Source organism: Neolamprologus multifasciatus, chromosome 10 (assembly GCF_963576455.1).
Source record: "Neolamprologus multifasciatus chromosome 10, fNeoMul1.2, whole genome shotgun sequence".
Taxonomy (NCBI): Eukaryota; Metazoa; Chordata; class Actinopteri; order Cichliformes; family Cichlidae; genus Neolamprologus; species Neolamprologus multifasciatus.
In genome coordinates, this window is record NC_140448.1 from 25,696,961 (window position 1) to 25,714,941 (window position 17,981).

Genomic DNA, 17,981 nt, shown 5'->3' on the forward strand with positions numbered 1-17,981 from the left:
GTTTGTAGGATGATTGATGTCAAGAGTTTTCTCTTTGTGAAATACTGGATGTTTGTCTGTTAGATCTTAAATTAGCTTTAGTGCCAAGAAATGTAGTGGAAAAATCTTGAGACAACTCACAGTAAAAGAAAAAAAAAGAAAACTAGAGTTATAACGTCATCTTATGGAGAGGATTAATATGATACACACACACACACACACATATATATATAGTTATTCCCATTTATAAAAGTGGGAATTTGGTTCCAAATGTAGGTGAAAATAGATCAGTCTAAATCAAAATGGCACAATGTCATTAAATGTTGAAAAGACATAATAAATTTACAATTCTAAAAAAAACGATGACATTAAAAATGCAGTGAGTATTGATTGATGTCTACCAGCTTGGCCAACCTGCATGTGCTCCAAATCGATTACAACTCCAGCAAGGCAACATCTGGTAACAGCTCCCCTTCATATCAGTATTATTGAAACAAGAACATAAGGCAAGAACATTTTCTCACAACTGCAGCTGACTCGAAAGTAGAAAAAACTGATTATTCAGATGTATCACAATGGAAACATTTGAAGTGTTGACTTCTTTTGCGTTGCTGTTTGTTGGAAAATTGGGGAAAATAATAAAGCATACTTAACATACATAAAGAATAAAGAATGTAAGTAAATACACCCAAAAAAACTGAGATAAAACTGAGTTTTCTTCTGCAGAGGATATGATATTATATTAAAAACACACATGGTAGCTACCTGACAAGACCCTAACTCTTACTTATGAACTATTTATTTTGCTTTTGCTCTAAAAGTTTGATCATAATAATAATAAACATGCAATTTTGATACACCTGTATAATCAAACACCTGTTCACTGCTTGGTAATGCTTAATATCTTATCAGCCACTAACCTAGAAGCAAGTCAATGAAATTGGGCAAGATGACCTGCTAAAGCTCAAATCGAGCATCACAATGGGAAAGACGTGACTGAAGTGAGTTTGAGTGTGGCATGGTTGTTGGTGCCAGATGGGCTGGTCTGAGTATTTCAGAAACTGCTGACCTTTTATTTTATATCAGCAAAATACAAATTTCCCACACAACCATCTCTGGGGTTTATAGAGAATAGTCCCAAAAAACAAAACACATTTTTGAATGATCAGCAGATCTCTTAGCAAAAATTGCAGATTCCAGAAATGAGAAGGAACATTTCCAGACTGTTCTGAGCTGATAGGAAGGAAAGAAAAAATCAAATACCCACCTATTAAACTAAAGGGATGCAGAGGAGCATCTCTGAATGCACTATACGTAAACTTTGACGCAGATGAGCTACGGTAGCAGAAGACCATACTGTGTGACACTCCTGTTAGCTAAGGAAACAGAGACTACAGTTTATATTTTGGCATAAACAACATGAAAGCATGGGTCCATCCTGCCTTGGATCAATGGTGGAAGATGTTTTGTTGGCCTACCTTGTGGCCATTACTACCAACCGACTGTTGTATAAACACCATAGTCTATCTGGGTATCGTTGCTAACCGTGTCCGTCCCTTTATGACCACAGTGTACCCATCTTCACATGGCTGATCCCCCCCAGGATAACACACCATGTCTCAAAGCTCAAATCATCTCAAACTGGTTTTCTCGAGCATAACACTGAGGCATGCCAAGCACACTGCAAGTCTCTGAGCTGCAGTCTTTGGGCAGCACAGTCTCTAATGCCTCTGTTGGATGAGCTAAAAAGGCCAAGCCCTCAACTCCTGATGCTTCCGAGTTTGGCCCATCTGGCTTCCTGCACTGTGAGCCAGTATCAATCACTTGCAGCATGACACACTCCCTTTGTTCCTGCAACGCAAACATATTTCATCCTTCTGGTGTTAAGAAAGAGCGCAAGTCTTCAACTGACATTTACCCCCTCTAGTCTCTCACAAAGGCAAGATCAAAATTAAGTAAAATGTAAAATATCAAGATGAAAGTGTCGGCATCTGTATGTATGTATGCATTAAAGCATCAAACATTTCAGGTGAGATTTTGACCTAAATGTATTTGGTCAGAATAAATTGACCTTGAGACTTCATCAAAGTGTATGAAGCTTTGAAAGCACAAAAACACTTTTTATACCTTCTGTAGCCTGTCCTGCCCATTTCAACCGTGAGATGAAAGTCAAAAGTGTTAATACCATCCTCAGCACTTGGTAAAAGCGTATGCTTCTGGCATTAAATTAAAAATTCAAAAGAATTTCAGAGAGGGCTTAATTTGGAGTTTACTGACTGGTTCAAGGTTTTAGAGAAAGCGCATTATTGCCCAAAACGCATCAATACCAAAAGGCAACCACCGAAGGCTGTAGATATTTCTTCTTCATGCATTCATATGGCGGGGATTTACATTTAAATTTTGAGCATTTACAGTAAGTCGTGCAGCACAAATACTGCAAGATGCCAAATACTATGGAAGCGGAAGTGCAAAACAAGAGTGCCAAGAAAACCGAAGGCATTTCTATATCACCTGTCAACATTCATGTATCAAGTTCTGTTCTCTAACTAAAGCAAATAAGTCTTTTAGCATCCATTTCTATGTGCAGGCATAATTTGCGACCGTCAATAGTGCAATATAATTACACAGCTACAGAACTTTGTGGTAACGATGGCTTATTAAAGCAGCAGAGCAGCAAATTATCCAAAAAAGCTTTACTAGATAAAATGAGACAGCTGTCAGTCAGGAGAGCGGCTATTCATTTCACAGACATAATCAGGCCACGATACATAAGCAAAAATTTAGCTCCTTTTACGGCTTAGTTTATCAGCAGGGTTTGTCTTATTTTTAGATATTATTTCCTGGAATTGAAAAAAAAAAAAAAGGATGAACCTGCATCATATCATCATCATCGTCATTCACGGCAAAGATGTTTCTTTTCATGGTATCTCAGATCGTGTGAATGCACTCATTTAGTAACAAGAACGGTGAAGAAAAGATCGTCGTTCTGCACGCTGAAGAACGCCAGTCAACTAACAAGTAAGAAGGAAAATTGAATAAAGTAGAGAACATACTGAGCATCACGCTCTTCTTTAAATTCGAGCCACAAGGAAGGCCTAAACGCAACGTGCCCGTGTCTCGTGCTACTACTGGTCTCTGCAAGCTTCAGTGCACAAAACAAGGGTCTGGCAACAGAACGGGAAACAATGAATCCAGAGGTTGGAGTACCCTGCCGGCACAGTGGCTCCTCCTTGACAACACTTTGCATTGTGTCCCGCCTATTTTTCAACCTCCACCCCTCCTCCTCCTGCCCGTCACCCTGCACCTTTGTCTGCAACCCCACCTCACAGTCTTTTCTTCACAAGCAGCTCTTCAACAGAGCTCTTAGTGTAAAAGCATAATAAATCACAGACCTGTCCTGATTTTATTAATTGCAGCAGCTTGAACATAAATGCTAAACAGATTTTCTTTAATCTTATTAGAAGTGTTTGGTTAAATAATCCCATCCTTTTTTAGCTCCTTACACTTTATTTGATATATGTGAGATGGGACAAAATGAGCACATTAATAGTTGGCCTTTTAATTAATTTGATTTGCTCTTCATCCATATTTTACTACATCAGTATTGCTTTGTTCCATATACCTCCACAGAGGCTCAGTTGAATACACAGGTATTGATTACTGCAAATTAGCTTTTTGTAAAAAAGTAAAACTCGGACTAATCTCATGCTCGCTTGGCCTCAATTTCATCAGGAAAGTAAGAATTTATATTTTTAAGGTACAATTAAGAAAAAGATGGCGATAACATGCATTCTAAAATCTAAATATTTCCTCATTTAGACATGGAAACATCTCATTAAAGCATAAGTACATACACGTTTCACTGAGCATTTGCATCCAATTTCAATATGCACCACATTTTGAGAGTTTTTGATAGATATTTTGGTTTGAGGTTTATTACACAGCATCACGGGCATTAAAAGTGTTAACCCAGTTATAACAACAGCCACTCCCTCTCAGCAGTGAGCTGATGTTACCCTGCAACCACCTGCTACACAAAAACACCATTTATTTTGATCAGTCTAACCTCATCAGCGGCCGCATGTGAAAGCCGTATGGGTACAAGCGATGGGGCTCTGGTTGTATGTGACTCCCATATTAGATTGGTGGCAGGATTTAACAGGAGTTAATTTGATGATTTTTGACACACCGGTTTGATCAAACGGTCCACAGAGTCTGAGCTGCATCCACCGTCAAATCAACAGCTTCAAGATGTGTCTGTGTTTCATGCTGTTTCCATACCACGCAGAGGATTTCAGAGAAACCTCTCCAAAACAGCTCTGAATACCGTTTAAATGCAACAGGAAGCCAACATCTATCACCTCTGACAAGCTGTTTTGTTTTAGGGTTTTTTTCCCCCCCATCAAGAGACCATAAACCCAATATTTTATATTTAACAAACTCTTATTATATTTTATTATGTATTTAATATGCTTTTCCGTCTATGTGAATTCACTATTTTCCCATGAACTGTTGTTTCTCCACACATTTGAATGCATAGCAGCAAGGCTGAAGAACTCCCCAAGTCCGGAACAAGTTCTGTGAACTGAGCTTTCACAAAACTTAAAGAGAGCACATTAAGTTGGGATAAAAACCTATCGGTGGCTTTTATTTTAATATCTGAGAACTTCCAACAGTCTGTGATTGTGCCACCTGAGTGTGTGAACAGCACTCGGTGAAAGAAGTCATTCTCGTTTTTTGCTGGCATGGTCTGAAAAACACTACAGAGCCACAGCGGATGCCTCAAGAATGTGCTCGCTGACAATTGTGCCAATTTAGGAAGTAAACAAGTCTACAAAAAAACTGCGCATGGTGCACATCTCGCCTTGTTCCTTTCTCCCAGAAGACATGCTCGGGTGTTTTTTTTCCCCCTTTCCTTTCTTTACACACACACGCTGAGGCAACTTGGCACCTGAGGAAGCCAGCCAATCACAGAGTCCCTGGGATGAGCCAGCTGTCATTGCTAGGCATTACATCATCATGGTGAGTCACTCCCTGGGATTTAGAGACAGTAGAACAAATGCCCAAATACACTATGGCCTTAACTCTCTATGACAGCTCAGCCAAGGTAAGCCATGTGAGAAGGTCGATTTCTGACTGTGGGAAAAACATAAGAAACCCGGAGTGCCTGTGTGCACATAAGGTGCATCAGATATATGCCGTTTATCGCTAAAGAAGAGAATAATCCTCAGGTTGGTCTCAGAGCTGGAAGGGTGAAATCACGTAGAGCAACTTTTGCTGTGCCAAGACACCGCAGAAAGTGATACGGAGTTTATAAGGTGCGACATCAAACTTACAGTCTGCATGCGCCAGCACAAAACACCCACACTGCCCGAGGGCCTAGACGCTTCTCTTAATATCAGTGGTGATCACAGGAAACAGAGCACATCCCCTGAAGCTAAATTACAGGTCAGCGAGTTGTGTGTGTAAAATTTCAAATCAACACATCAAAGTGCTTTTTATAATAATTATAATAATAATAATAATAATAATAATAAGTGGAGCCTTAGTGGTATCAAAAATATACCCCTATGTTTACTCTTCATATTGTTCTTAATTCAGTCACTTGGTTTCTTGTTTGCTGTCGTTGTTGCTGTTCATTATTTTGTGCATAAGCAGAAGTGTTAAGTGCCGGCATCCACACTCAGGTAAATAACTGCCAGCTGCCATTGTTATGTGAATGACTGGTCACTCCTAAGAAACCTATTATGCAAGCTGCAATCTGAAACCTGGGGTTAAGATGGCCAACGCTGCACCTTCGTAGTAGGAGGGGGAAAAAATATCTCCAAACAGGACTCATAGGGGAGTAATAACGATTCTCAAAGAAAAAAGACACGTAATAAGAAAAGGAGGAATGTTTCAAAATGGGAGACACACTCGAAATGAACTGTGTGGAAAAACATCGCTGCATGCATCTTAAATGAGCAGCAATTATCCCTGCAGACACCAGGTGTACAGAAAAATGAGTTGACTCTTCAGGTGGTTTGAAAAGCAGGATTTCTGAGCAGAAAATCCTCCCCCATCTACAAATGAATGCAGCAGGTGTGGTATCAGCTAGGCTGTGGAAATCCTGGAACAAACCACTTTAAACTGTTTTACACTCTTACTTCAGTGAGTGCCTTAGCTGCAGTCCTAGAAACTAGCCACTGAAAAATACAGGCGTGAAAGTCAGCGTCACTGATACACAGGGCTTCCCTGATTACAGCTTTGTGACCTACAGAAAGGTTTTTCAATCTAATGACAAATTTGCTAAGATGACGACAAAAATTAGGTGAACTTAAGTATAGTGTGCCCTACTAAAAACTCAATCAGAGAACGTATTTTTCCACTAATAAGTATTTTGAATCCCAAAAGTGATAAATGAATTAGCAGCCTAACACAACCATATGCCGGTTCAGTCAAATGCATAGTAGATTTCTCATACTAGGGCTGTTCGATATATATCGGATGACGATATGAAAACGTCTATCTTATATTTAATATAACCACACTACCGACAGACAAGCGACTGTTTTTGACGTTAGCAACAACGACGGTAAAAACCATCGTGCGGCTCCGCCGTCCGCTTGTTTATTTACCACGTAAACCTTTCACAATAAAGCGGAAGATCCTGTTGAGATTTTTCAAAATAAACAGAATCAAGTGAAAGAGTATGCAGAGTGTTTACAGATGAGAAGCAAAAAAGAGCCATTAGGTGCTAAAAATAAACCTGAGAATCAAACGTTAGAATGACTTTTTCCCCGCAACACACTGTGTAATAAATAATCACAAAGAAAATGTCTAAAAATGTATAGTTTCATCCATCTGTCAAAACACTTGACTCCAGGTACACGACCAGCAAAACAAAAAACAAAAAAGAAAACACGCAAATTGAGTTGCCCTAGATTCACAGAATTTACAGAAAATGTAAAATGTTTGTGATATATTTCTTTGTCCGGACGATAAATGTCTTATATCGGGATATGAGATTTTGGTCATATTGCACAGCCCTATCTCATACTATGTCATTATTTACATTTTAATACTATGATGATATATGATAAACACATCGCAAGAGTGATTACCACTTCTGGCCCAGAGTCCCCCTGGCAGATGCCTACAGATGGGGCAATGAGATGCTCGGGCAGCAGCGCCTCGGGACAGAGAGAACGATGGAGAGCTAACAGCCAATCCCTGTTTGTGCACCGTCGACAAAGGCAGCTTCAACTATTAATGACTCTTCCACACGCTCACCTATTGAAACCTTTTAAAACTTTGACTTCTTACAGATAAATGTTGAGCAAAGGCTCTTTGTCCATCATCTCGACTCCAGGAGAACTAGACAGCATGTGAGACTGAGCTTTTAGGGAGGGGGAAAGGGAAAAGCAGGGTGCTTGATTTCTAACACAAGATGAAACAATATCTAGGTGATGACTCATGATTGTTATATCAGGATTGCTTTTATAGTCGTTGGAAGTCAGAAAGATATGGTAAAAACCTGATTAATCAGCAAGCTCAAGGGGGACCCGTGTCACTTTTGCCACAGATTTCTGCATAACGGCACCACCATCAGCCAGTCTCTTTGACAAAACTGCAGTATTTGATCAGGCATCAGTAAAGTAATCTATCAGGGATCAGATCTTTTAGAAGAACTCATAATAGCATCAGAGTTGGTCAAAGCTTTAAAAAGAAATACCTTTCTTTTTAAAGCTAACTAACATGGCTGACAAGAGAAACATGGGGACCTGGGGGCAGCAGTGTAGCTAAAGTCAGGCAATCACTAGAGCCCCGTACTTTTCGCTTTTCCAGAAAGTACCAAACCGGCTTTCCTGGAGAGATAATGTTGGGGAGGAAGGTAGAAGACAACGCTGTGCATAGGGTTGAATAGAAAACAGCAGGTGCAATGCAAGCAATGATATGCAGCTTATTTGTTTATGCCCTTCAGTATTTCTATAGGTTATTGCATTTCAAAAGCTTTTCCTATAAAACTGCAAGACTTGTAACTTACTATTCTTACATTGCTAAGCATATAGCTTTGCAGGATATCACACCCGAAGCCAGCCATCGCATACAGTAGGTGTTTGTTTAAGTGATGAAGCATAAGCATTAAAAGTCTGCCAAGTACACTCAGATGATATTGCCGGCGTCTGTCTGCACTTGAAGGCTCAGTTGAACAAAGAGAAACTAAAGCAAAACCTGCTCTCTGCACTTTTAGCTCAAAGATTGTCGGTAATCCAACATTAAGAAAATTACTCAGGGCTGACAAGCGTTTGTGTCATCCCTGATGAAGGTTACCGCAGTTAAGCCAAGGCATTTTATATCGAGGCGCTGTCACTCCAAGCATATTTATTACATTTTATGCCTTTGGTTGAAACAGGTGGGGGGGGGGGGGGGGGGGGAGTTATGCAAAGTAAAAAATACTGTTTGTTTTTTTTCTTCTCCACCTGAAAATGAACACAACATAAGTATGAAGTGACTTTCAGAGACAAAATTCCATCTGTTAATCAGTGCAAGTCCTGAGGGAAGTAAGTTATAGCGGTGACAGGCTATAAATAACACGGAGTCCCATGCTGACGATAAAGAAAACTGGAACATCAATAAACACAGTATCTATTCCAAATAAAAATCGGTGCTTGTAGCTCTCCAGGCGTTTCAAGGAGGACAGGGACATCATGCTGGGATTCTGTTGCGCAGCAATGTAGTCCATCGTCACCTTGGGCAACCTCACCAGACTTGGCAGCCTCACTTAAAGAGCTCAGTAAAAGGGAAAAAAAACATAGGGAGTCCACTGCCAAAGGAGCACAGATCATTAGTTCTTATGTAGAAAATCTGGTGAGGTTGGGGCTAAGCAAGTATGCTGAGGAGTGCCACAACAAACACCTGAATATTCTCCATCACCTTGCAAAACTCACACGAGCAGCATCCCGGTTAGCCTTAGAGCAACAGCAGCTCGTTTGAAATCACAGCCACTCCCACAGATATTTCACCTTCTTGGATGGGATCTTAGGGAACATCAAGCATTGTTTATCTGAATTCATTAGAAGCTGATGCTGCTTCACTCTGCCAAAATGCCTGATTTTGCCTAAGGAAACTGGAGAAGTATTTTGTTTCAGACCCCGTTTCTGTAACCAGAACAGAAGACCACAACAAAAAGGATCAGAAACAAGATTTAACTGAGCTGAAATGGATGGCTAAGCAGAAAGTGTGTCAACAAGCTCAGTGAAGGCATATTTTCATTTTGACAAGAAAAGTCCCGCCACAAAAATGTGGCTTTCATGAATAACTTCATTTTGGAAAAATATATACATATATATACACATATATACATATATATATGTATATATGTATGTATATATATAGATAGATAGATAGATAGATAGATAGATAGATAGATAGATAGATAGATAGATAGATAGATAGATAGATAGATAGATAGATAGATAGATAGATATAGATATATATGCAGATTTGCATGGTATATAATCATAATGCTTATGGTTTTGTTATAAAGACATGTTGTTTTAACCATGGATGACTGTGCTGGGTTGCCTTGTGTCTGAATTAACTACATATTGTATTGATTTTTCTGCTGCCTTTAAGCGTCGCCACAACAGATCATCTACCTCCGTCTCACCCTATCTCTAGCATCCTCCTCTGTCACATCGACCCTCTGCAGGTCCTCCTCCGCTACATCCATGAATCTTCTCTACGCACTTCCTCTTTTCCTCAGCTCCCTATTGCCCGTGCCTCTGATGTACTCATTTCTAATCCTGCCCATCCCGGTCAGCTCTGCCACCTCCAGCTCCACTTCCTTTTTTGTCAGAGTCACCCTCTCCCACTCATACATCATAGCAGGTTTCACTGCCATCTTGTAAACCTTCTCTTTCACTCTTGCTGCCATCTTTTGTCACAAATGACCCCCTGACACCCGTCTCCACCCACTGCACCCTGGCTGACCCCGTCTTCACTACCACTGCTCCTTCCCTCTTCACTGTTACACCTGTCTACTTCCCATAAGACATACATATTCTGTCTTGCTTCTAGTGCCTTTTCATTCCTCTTCTCTCCAGAGCATAGCTCCACAGCTCCAGCTCTACAGATTATCCTCCACCTGCTCCCTGTCTGCAAGTATCACAGCGTATGGAGACTCGTGGCTGACCTCTTCCATCATCCTGCAGCTTATCGCACCCCCACCCTGAATCCATTTCCCACTCCTTCCATACACCATGCCACAAGTTGTGGTAAGTAATGTAATATTACATTTGTGTGTACTGACTCATCAAACTTTAAGTTACCATTAGATGAGTCATTGTGCATTAACTCATCTAATGGTAACTTAAAAATTCATGTTACATTAGTTAGTATTACTCGTGGCATTCCATTAGAACATAATGACATAATGTGAATATACGTGACTAAAGGCTACCTTCCTCTGTGAATATTATATCTGCTTGAGAATTTTGGGAGACATTACTTCATTGACATCAGTTGTCCATTTAGTTACACACTCTGAAGACAGCATTAAGATCTGAAAATCATGTCCAATGTTGCGCTCAATGGCAAAGGAGGGGGCTGCTGATTGGGTTGCATAACAAGTCCGTCTCTTTTTTTCTGGGTTTTTTCCCCCCACATTCAATTCTCTATAGGACGCCTTCAGAGCTCACACAATAAAAATCACTCATGGGTTCTATTCATGTCCTGATTAATATGCAAAGACAGCCTATCCTCATCTAACAGTCAGAAGAAATATTATAGCCAGTCAAGTCATTTTGAGCTCATCTGGACAGAATTATCAGCACTTTCAGAAGCTCTGTGATATGACATGAATTTATGGATTATGTAAAACTTGTATCATCTGCATTTCAAAGTTTTTAGACTTTACGTGCCTCTTTATCATCCACGGACAAAGAACTTCTAATGGCATAGTGACTGGAATCAAATTAAAACTGTCTTTGTGTTCCTGTGTTTATTTTAGTGGTTAAAAACCCAGAAATTATTGTTTTTTTGTAATTAAGCTTAAAAGTGTAAAGTGTTGTTCAGATTTGTGGATTTCAGCTCGATTTAACGGCCACACAGTGAAGCTGAACAGCACAGTTCCATTAAATATTAACAGTTTGGTGGGGCAATAACAGATTTTGCACAGATAAGCAAACCCATATGTGCAGGCACGTATTGTATATCTGTGGTACAGAGAGCAGTGCTTACAGCAGGAAATGCACTACATACACTTAATAACATCACACTGAAAAGAAATGTTGAGTGTCAGTAAGCTAAATAATATTACTGACAAAAGACTGAGTGGAGTCTGGAAAGAATGAAGAACTGACATTAGTCACCATCACTCATCTCCTCAGTCCAGCTTTTTCCCTTGATGCTGATGTGGAACCAGCAAGTGCAGATAACACTGAGGGGGTGGCTGCTGTCTCAGACTGTAGATAAGTCCAAAAGAATCTGCCAAATTCAAATATACTTGGCAACTCAAGCTAGCACCTAGGCTACAGACAGGCAGCTCTCATTTTAACTTGATCGTACTAGCCTAACAAATGCTCTGTGTTTGTGTAAAAGCATACCAACAGTGGATGTGAATAAGTGTTAACATCCTTTTCTATTAGTGAGATTAGGGACTTATAGTGGGTTCTGGCTGCAACGGCACTTAACGAGCATTGTTGTTGTCACATCTAAATGGACTGGTACTTGTTCAGTGCTTTTCTACTCAATTTGAGCCCCCAAAGCGTTTTCTTAACACAAGCCTCATTCACCCATTCATACACACATTAACCTAAGTGGGGTTTTTTTCGTAGTGTCCAAACACTCAGACTCCAATGGATGCGTCGAGGGCAACTCGGGGTCTAGTATCTTGCCCAAGGATACTTCAACGTGCAGAATGGAGGAGGCATGGATAAGGCCACCGATCTTCTGATTAGTACGTGATCTACTCTACCTCCTGAACACACCCATCTAAAAAAATGATATCCAAGTGGCTAAAGATGGAGAATCTGATGTACACAGGTCTTTGATAGTTGAGTGTCACTGTGTTTTCATGTGACATGTTTGATGAAGTAAAGTTTATCACCAGTACTGACTGGGACGAACGGCAGCCTCCAGGTCTGGAGAACGAAGCCAAGGCATAAGTGCCAAAAACTGCATTTCCTCTAATGCCCACTCAAAAAGCGAGCGAATCCACATAGAGTCCTGTGTTTAAAACAGCCAATTTCACAGCATTAAAAAGCATGTTTACAGCCTCGTACACAAAACAGTTTGGGCCTCCAGAGTTCCCCCCTTCGTGGCAAGTGTACAGGGGTGCATTTTCTAAAACCTATCCATCTGCATATTGGAGTTAGTGTGCAGATGGATGCTGTGACTGACAGGGGTTCCAACACAGACTGCTGGACTACTCAGAGTCAATTACTGCACCTCTCCACCATGTCGGTGCTGTTGTTGCCTGTTGGAGCATTTTTAAAAGGAATTATCTAACAGACTGTGCTGTGTGGTACAAACGATCCAAGGAGTTTCTGCTTCCGTTTTAGTGAGTTAAATTTTTAGTATTTTATTAGTCTGCACTAATTAGCAGATAATACAACTCAGACACACGGGGCTCTGTGTCTGTCCTGCTGTGTGGGCTGTTTTGAGTTGAACTCTCAGGGGAGAAAGGATAATATGACATATAATAAAAGCTGCAAAAGATGGAGATCAATAAACAAATCCAGGGGGGGGGGTAGCACAGCAAGAAGGGAAAAAAAGAAAGCTATAGGGCGAAAATGTAGATGCAGTAATGACTGAACTTTATGTAAATGTAGGCAGCAGCAAAGAACTCACATCTTGAGAATCAACTTGCAATTATGATGACAAGTCACTTGATCTGTTGCTCTCTTACATAAACTGTACGGCGACACAGGCATACAGTATTTAGCTAAACAGAAGCTGAATCCAAGTAGGAGTACTGCTATAATCTGAACAGTCCATGTACTGACGAGAATTTGATCATAACAAGCCGTAATAGTACATTAGTACAAAATGTCTCCAAGCCAAATGGTGCATGGACCAGAGTGCAACTATGGAGCAAAGCTTGAAAGAGCCAGAATCGAGTTTTATTTAAAGAGCGGACTAAAAATGCCTTATAATTTTCCTGTGTTTGGCTGCTTTTTCCAGTTCCCCTAAGTCAAAAATAGCCTGTATTATTTTCATAGTGGCTTTGAACCCACCACAGCAGTCCCATATGTTAGCCATTTAGGATTTGTGTATTTTCTCCCTCAAAATGTTAAGCTAACGTTTTTCTTCCCTTCTGTAGTTCAGCTGACTGATTAAAGTACACACATGCTGCTTTACAGCCAGAACAGTACATGGATTTGCACTGCTCTGCAGTTTCATATAACTGTATGAACTGAATGGCAGGTACACGTCAGCATCTAGCCTGCCTTCAGCCTGCAAACTTGTTGTTTCAGGAACAAAAGGAATAAAGAAATCAAACAGAGGCAATCCACTTTCAGCAAGAGAGACAAGACTCTGCCATTCTGTCAGATGCTAAAACACTGCACAGCAGTTTGCAATATCATGAGGAAAGGCGATTCAACTCAATAACGTAATAATGTAATTTGATCATAAATATATTTTATCCTCAAGTCAGACTAATCGATCAGGAATGTCCAGTAGTACATATTTTACATATTTGGTCACATATTTGGTTAGTGCAGGGCGCTGCTGGACGATGCTGAGCTGCAGTGCAATAAAAGCCAGTTTAAACTTTTACTGGAAGGCAACCCTGCAATGGTTTCTCTATAGCCAACAGCACAGAGCATGAAAGGGTTAAAAAAAAGAATAGAAATGCCTCAGATCTGTAACTTCACATTCTTGAAGTCATAAATCTGAGGCGGTGTCATTTTCACTTTAATAAACGGGGCTTCTTTTCCCCTCAGATTACCCTGCATCACCTTCTACTTTTTCCAGTTTCAAACTGATCACCATGGATGTGGTGGCTTAATTCAGTAACACAGTCAGAACGGGCACTGCACGCTCGACTTGAATTTAAGTCGAGAAAGATCACTACCTGTGTCGACTCCTAAAACGGCATTATAATGCAGTTACATCTTGGAAGGTGGTGTAGCTCTGCATCCTAATGTTTGGCGCGAGCCTCAAAAATGTAATTATCATCGAACTGGAACAGAAACTGGAAATCAATAAATGTAATTAAATTTCTCAGCCCTCAAAGTGTGTGATACTGTCATTACCCCTTCAATATAACCCGGGTCCATCAAATAATGCGATCAATTTATTTGAATTTCTCCTTGTTGCAAGAGGGTACAGCTAAGGCACAGTTGTCTAATTATCTCCCTCTTGGTTCCTTTCTCTTTCCCTCCCCTGCGGAGGCGCGGTAAATTGTGGGGGTGTCAGAATATTTCGGCAGGGTCGTGAATCATATAGAAGAAATGAAAACATCCCAGCGCCGCTCTCTAAACCCACATCAGTGACAGGGTGCCCAAGTGTTTGGGTGCTGATTTGGAAATACCTCCAAAAATATTCTGGAAAACTTTCAAAAGCCAGCGCCAAGTGATGCAGTTTAAGGTTCATTGAAACCACAAACATCAGCCAAACGCATTATCCCAACACAGCCCATTAGGTCCTCGCGCAGCTTGTTGAAAGTATTTTAAGTAGGGTTTTTTTTCCCCAGCAGAAATCACAGCATTGGTTTTCCCAGCGGTAAAAATGTAATGTGCATTTTTTGGTTGCTGTTTGTGAAGTGCAAAATGTCAAATCCTGTGTTTTAAAAGTTTGGACAGTAATCAATACATCAATATTTTCCTAAACGTCAAGTATCAACATCACTATCACACTCAAAAACCACCAGATCATACAAACAAGAAAAACAAAGCCAGAGCTCCTTTGGGGGCACGCCCAGCGCCACATGGAGGCCAGCTTAGGTTTTATGTACCAAAACCAAAACAAGAAAAATACCCTCCAACATACACAGTAATGATCCACCTTCTTCAAAATTCTGTCGTCTTATCCACTCAATTTCCCCAGTCCACATTATTTTAGGCTATATACATTATTTTCCTGTACGTAGACCCACATTCTTCATGCTCGATTTCCCTAAATTCTGCAAAGACAGGGCTGTTGGCTTCAGCACAACTGTGAAATAAATGTATTATTTAGCCAGACCGAGACTACTGCATGGATAATTCAATACAGTCTCACAGTGCTACATCTATGAACTTTAACCTAATGATGCGTGCTCGGGGAAAAGTGACTTAACAGTCTACCCCAAATAATGTGTCATGGCCATGTGGCACAAATACAAGGCAAGGAAAGGAAAGGAAGAAAGGAAAGGAGTCAAATGTTAATAAATCGAAACAGGCATAGCCGGATGATAGGCTACTTTTTTAGCACATGAAAAGATTTGCCTTCTGGTTATTTTAACTGTACCTTCAGTCATTTCATCCAGACTCAGTGGCTGTATTGGCTGCAGTTAATCTCAGTGGGGGAGAAGAAAATGCTCGTTTTTTTATTTTGTTTTTTGCCAAAGACAAGAAAAGCATAGACCTGTAGAGCACTGAGAAACAACAGTGCAACTGAGGCCCCGGGTTAGAATAATCATTTTACACCATAATGTACACTAAATTGAATCAAATTATAACATCAAACTATTCTTCCGCTCTCCAAGGACCCCTGGGGGTCCTCAAACTCCTCTTTGAGCACTCAGTTGCAGTGTATGAAATGGGGAGGTGAATGCAGGGAGGAGAGAAGGATGTGGGTGGTGGGAGAGGTGGGGGCTTTGGGGGGGGAAATGGGTCCCCCTCCCGCCCTATATAACCATGGGAGCTCTGGGATTGGATGCTATTGTATACATTGAAAGACTATTCAGTCTACCTCAATGGATGACGAATTTCCTCTCAACCAACGAAATTAAAAAGTACCATCAAATCAATCTGGGTCTGTGCCGAAGTCGACATCATTTTGCGCATGGAGGTTAGAAAAAAACAAGCACCTCGCTACTAAGTTAGAAACTACAGAGTCCTTATTGGCCAGAAAAACAACAAAAACAGAGGCAATGCCTCAGTGTCGACCTATATGATCAGAGCAGGGATGCAAAAACTAAACTCCCGCACGGACACATCAGCACAGCTACTGGTTATGTGCCAAATCCGATCGTGGCACAAGTGGAAATTTGTGGGTGCATCTTATCGATCTATTCGATAGTTTTAAGCGCATGCGTACGGAAAACAAATTGAATATTAAGGTAATAAAGAGAAAAAAGGGCAGTAAATCTGTTTCCAGTGGACTAAAACAAAGCGTTCCCGCTAATAGCGATCGGCTCTCCGGACACCCCATCCTCGGTGCGTCACGTCTGACCCAGCAGAACTGAGAAAGCCGAGGTGGACTTTTGAATGACAGTATATTCGTTTGCCGTTGACGTTTGCAGCGACTTAAGGGGCTATAAGCAATAAGCTGGCTGCTGACATAAAGGGGACCACAAAAAGCGCCCCACTGCAACACCACCGGTCTCTGGTAGCATCCTTCTCCTCTATTTACCCACAGGGACGAACTCAGGAGCTTAACTTCCACAGCACGCAGCACGTGTGGGGATTATTATTATTATTATTATTAAAAATATGTAGCATAACTTAACTTAGGGAGAGCAGTCACCCCGAATGAAAGAGACTGGCCGTCTGCACTTCTCTGTGTTGTGCAGGGATATTCAAAACGCACCGAGATACGCGCCTCTATCAAACTGTATAACCCCAAAACTGAATAAAATGCGCCCTGCTAAGTAATTCATGTCGCTTTCCCTCAGAGAGGGGGAGATGCCTCACTTTTCGGATAACTTTTTGCGATAACTGTGAATTTTGCAGCGCTCGAGCTCCAAACCCAGCGTCACTGTCCGGAGTCAGTGACAAGGATGCCGCCGGTGGGACCAGAGGATGCTGCTCTAGAATCAACACGTCTCGGCCTGCGCTTTCACACAGATTTGCTTTGCCTACAGCTGGATATTAATCCCCACACAACCTAATATTAGACTAGAACAAGAAATAACTCATCTTACCTGCACAGCCGATGAATAACAATCCCCAGATGAGGTCCCTTATTTGAAGCATTGTAATGTGTCACAGCTATTCTCCTTGAAGAGCAGACGCACTTTAAAACAAGAGAGGTGTCTCTAGTGATGGGGGGAAACAGTCTTTCCAGGGACAACAACTGATACCAGGCGGATTTTTGGTCCTTCTTGCTACCCGTGTTCGCGCCGCGGCACAACGAGAGTGACAGGCTGAAGCCGTAGCACGCACTCGCGCACGCATGCACTCAATAGATACCAGCACGAATTACTCCGCCCGGTAGGCTATAACCCCCCACACAGAGAGACACACACGGAGGGGGCGGGCTGAGGTGAATTCAGTAACAAAATAGTGCGCGGAGCTGTCTATGCAGACGGCAGATGGTCACCAGAGGCTGTAATTCGGATTACTGAGCTTGCAAACCGGCTAACTATGGTTTAAAACACATAGAGTGACATATTGGTTCTAATTAAAAGTGTTATCCAGACTGCTAGAATAGCTTAATACTAAACGAATGACTGAATTTCCAAATGGTGACGGATAGTTCACAATGACAATATTTTTATTCCATTTTATTTTTAAAAAATAATTCTGAGGTGATATTGTTCATATTAATACATTAATATGGTTCTATACGTGGTGAGTACTGTTGTGAAGCATCTCAATAGCTACTGTTGGACAGTAATAAGCAGACACCCAGGGTGTTTTCTTTTTGTTTGTGGTCAGAAGTTTACATCCACTCATCATGTGCCTGACTGTCATGGTAATTTGGGCCTTTCATTTCTTTGAACCGTTCTTTCACCAGGGTGAAATGACTGTACTTTTTCACTCACTGTGGGTGTATACGCCACTCTGCATTTAATCTTTAGTTACTATTAATCTCTGTCTCTCTTCCCCAGCGTCTTTTGTCCTGTCTTCCTCCCATCACCCGCAACC

General features: G+C 41.1%; 1 protein-coding gene across 8 annotated transcripts in view; it reads right to left on the reverse strand.

The window, feature by feature from the left end:
* Positions 1-17,315, reverse strand: part of ncam1a (neural cell adhesion molecule 1a) — a 263,858-nt gene extending 246,543 nt beyond the window's left edge. For 4 of the 8 annotated variants that reach the window (XM_085173677.1, XM_085173679.1, XM_085173676.1 and 1 more), the window contains exon 1: positions 17,036-17,314. In XM_085173677.1, the coding sequence (XP_085029803.1) occupies positions 17,036-17,087 (52 nt within the window). In that variant the 5' untranslated portion in view covers positions 17,088-17,314. Of the gene's footprint in view, positions 1-17,035 lie in introns of all 8 variants that reach the window. The other 4 variants (XM_085173682.1, XM_085173678.1, XM_085173680.1 and 1 more) reach the window with 4 other exon arrangements.
* Between the last annotated feature and the right edge of the window lie 666 nt (positions 17,316-17,981).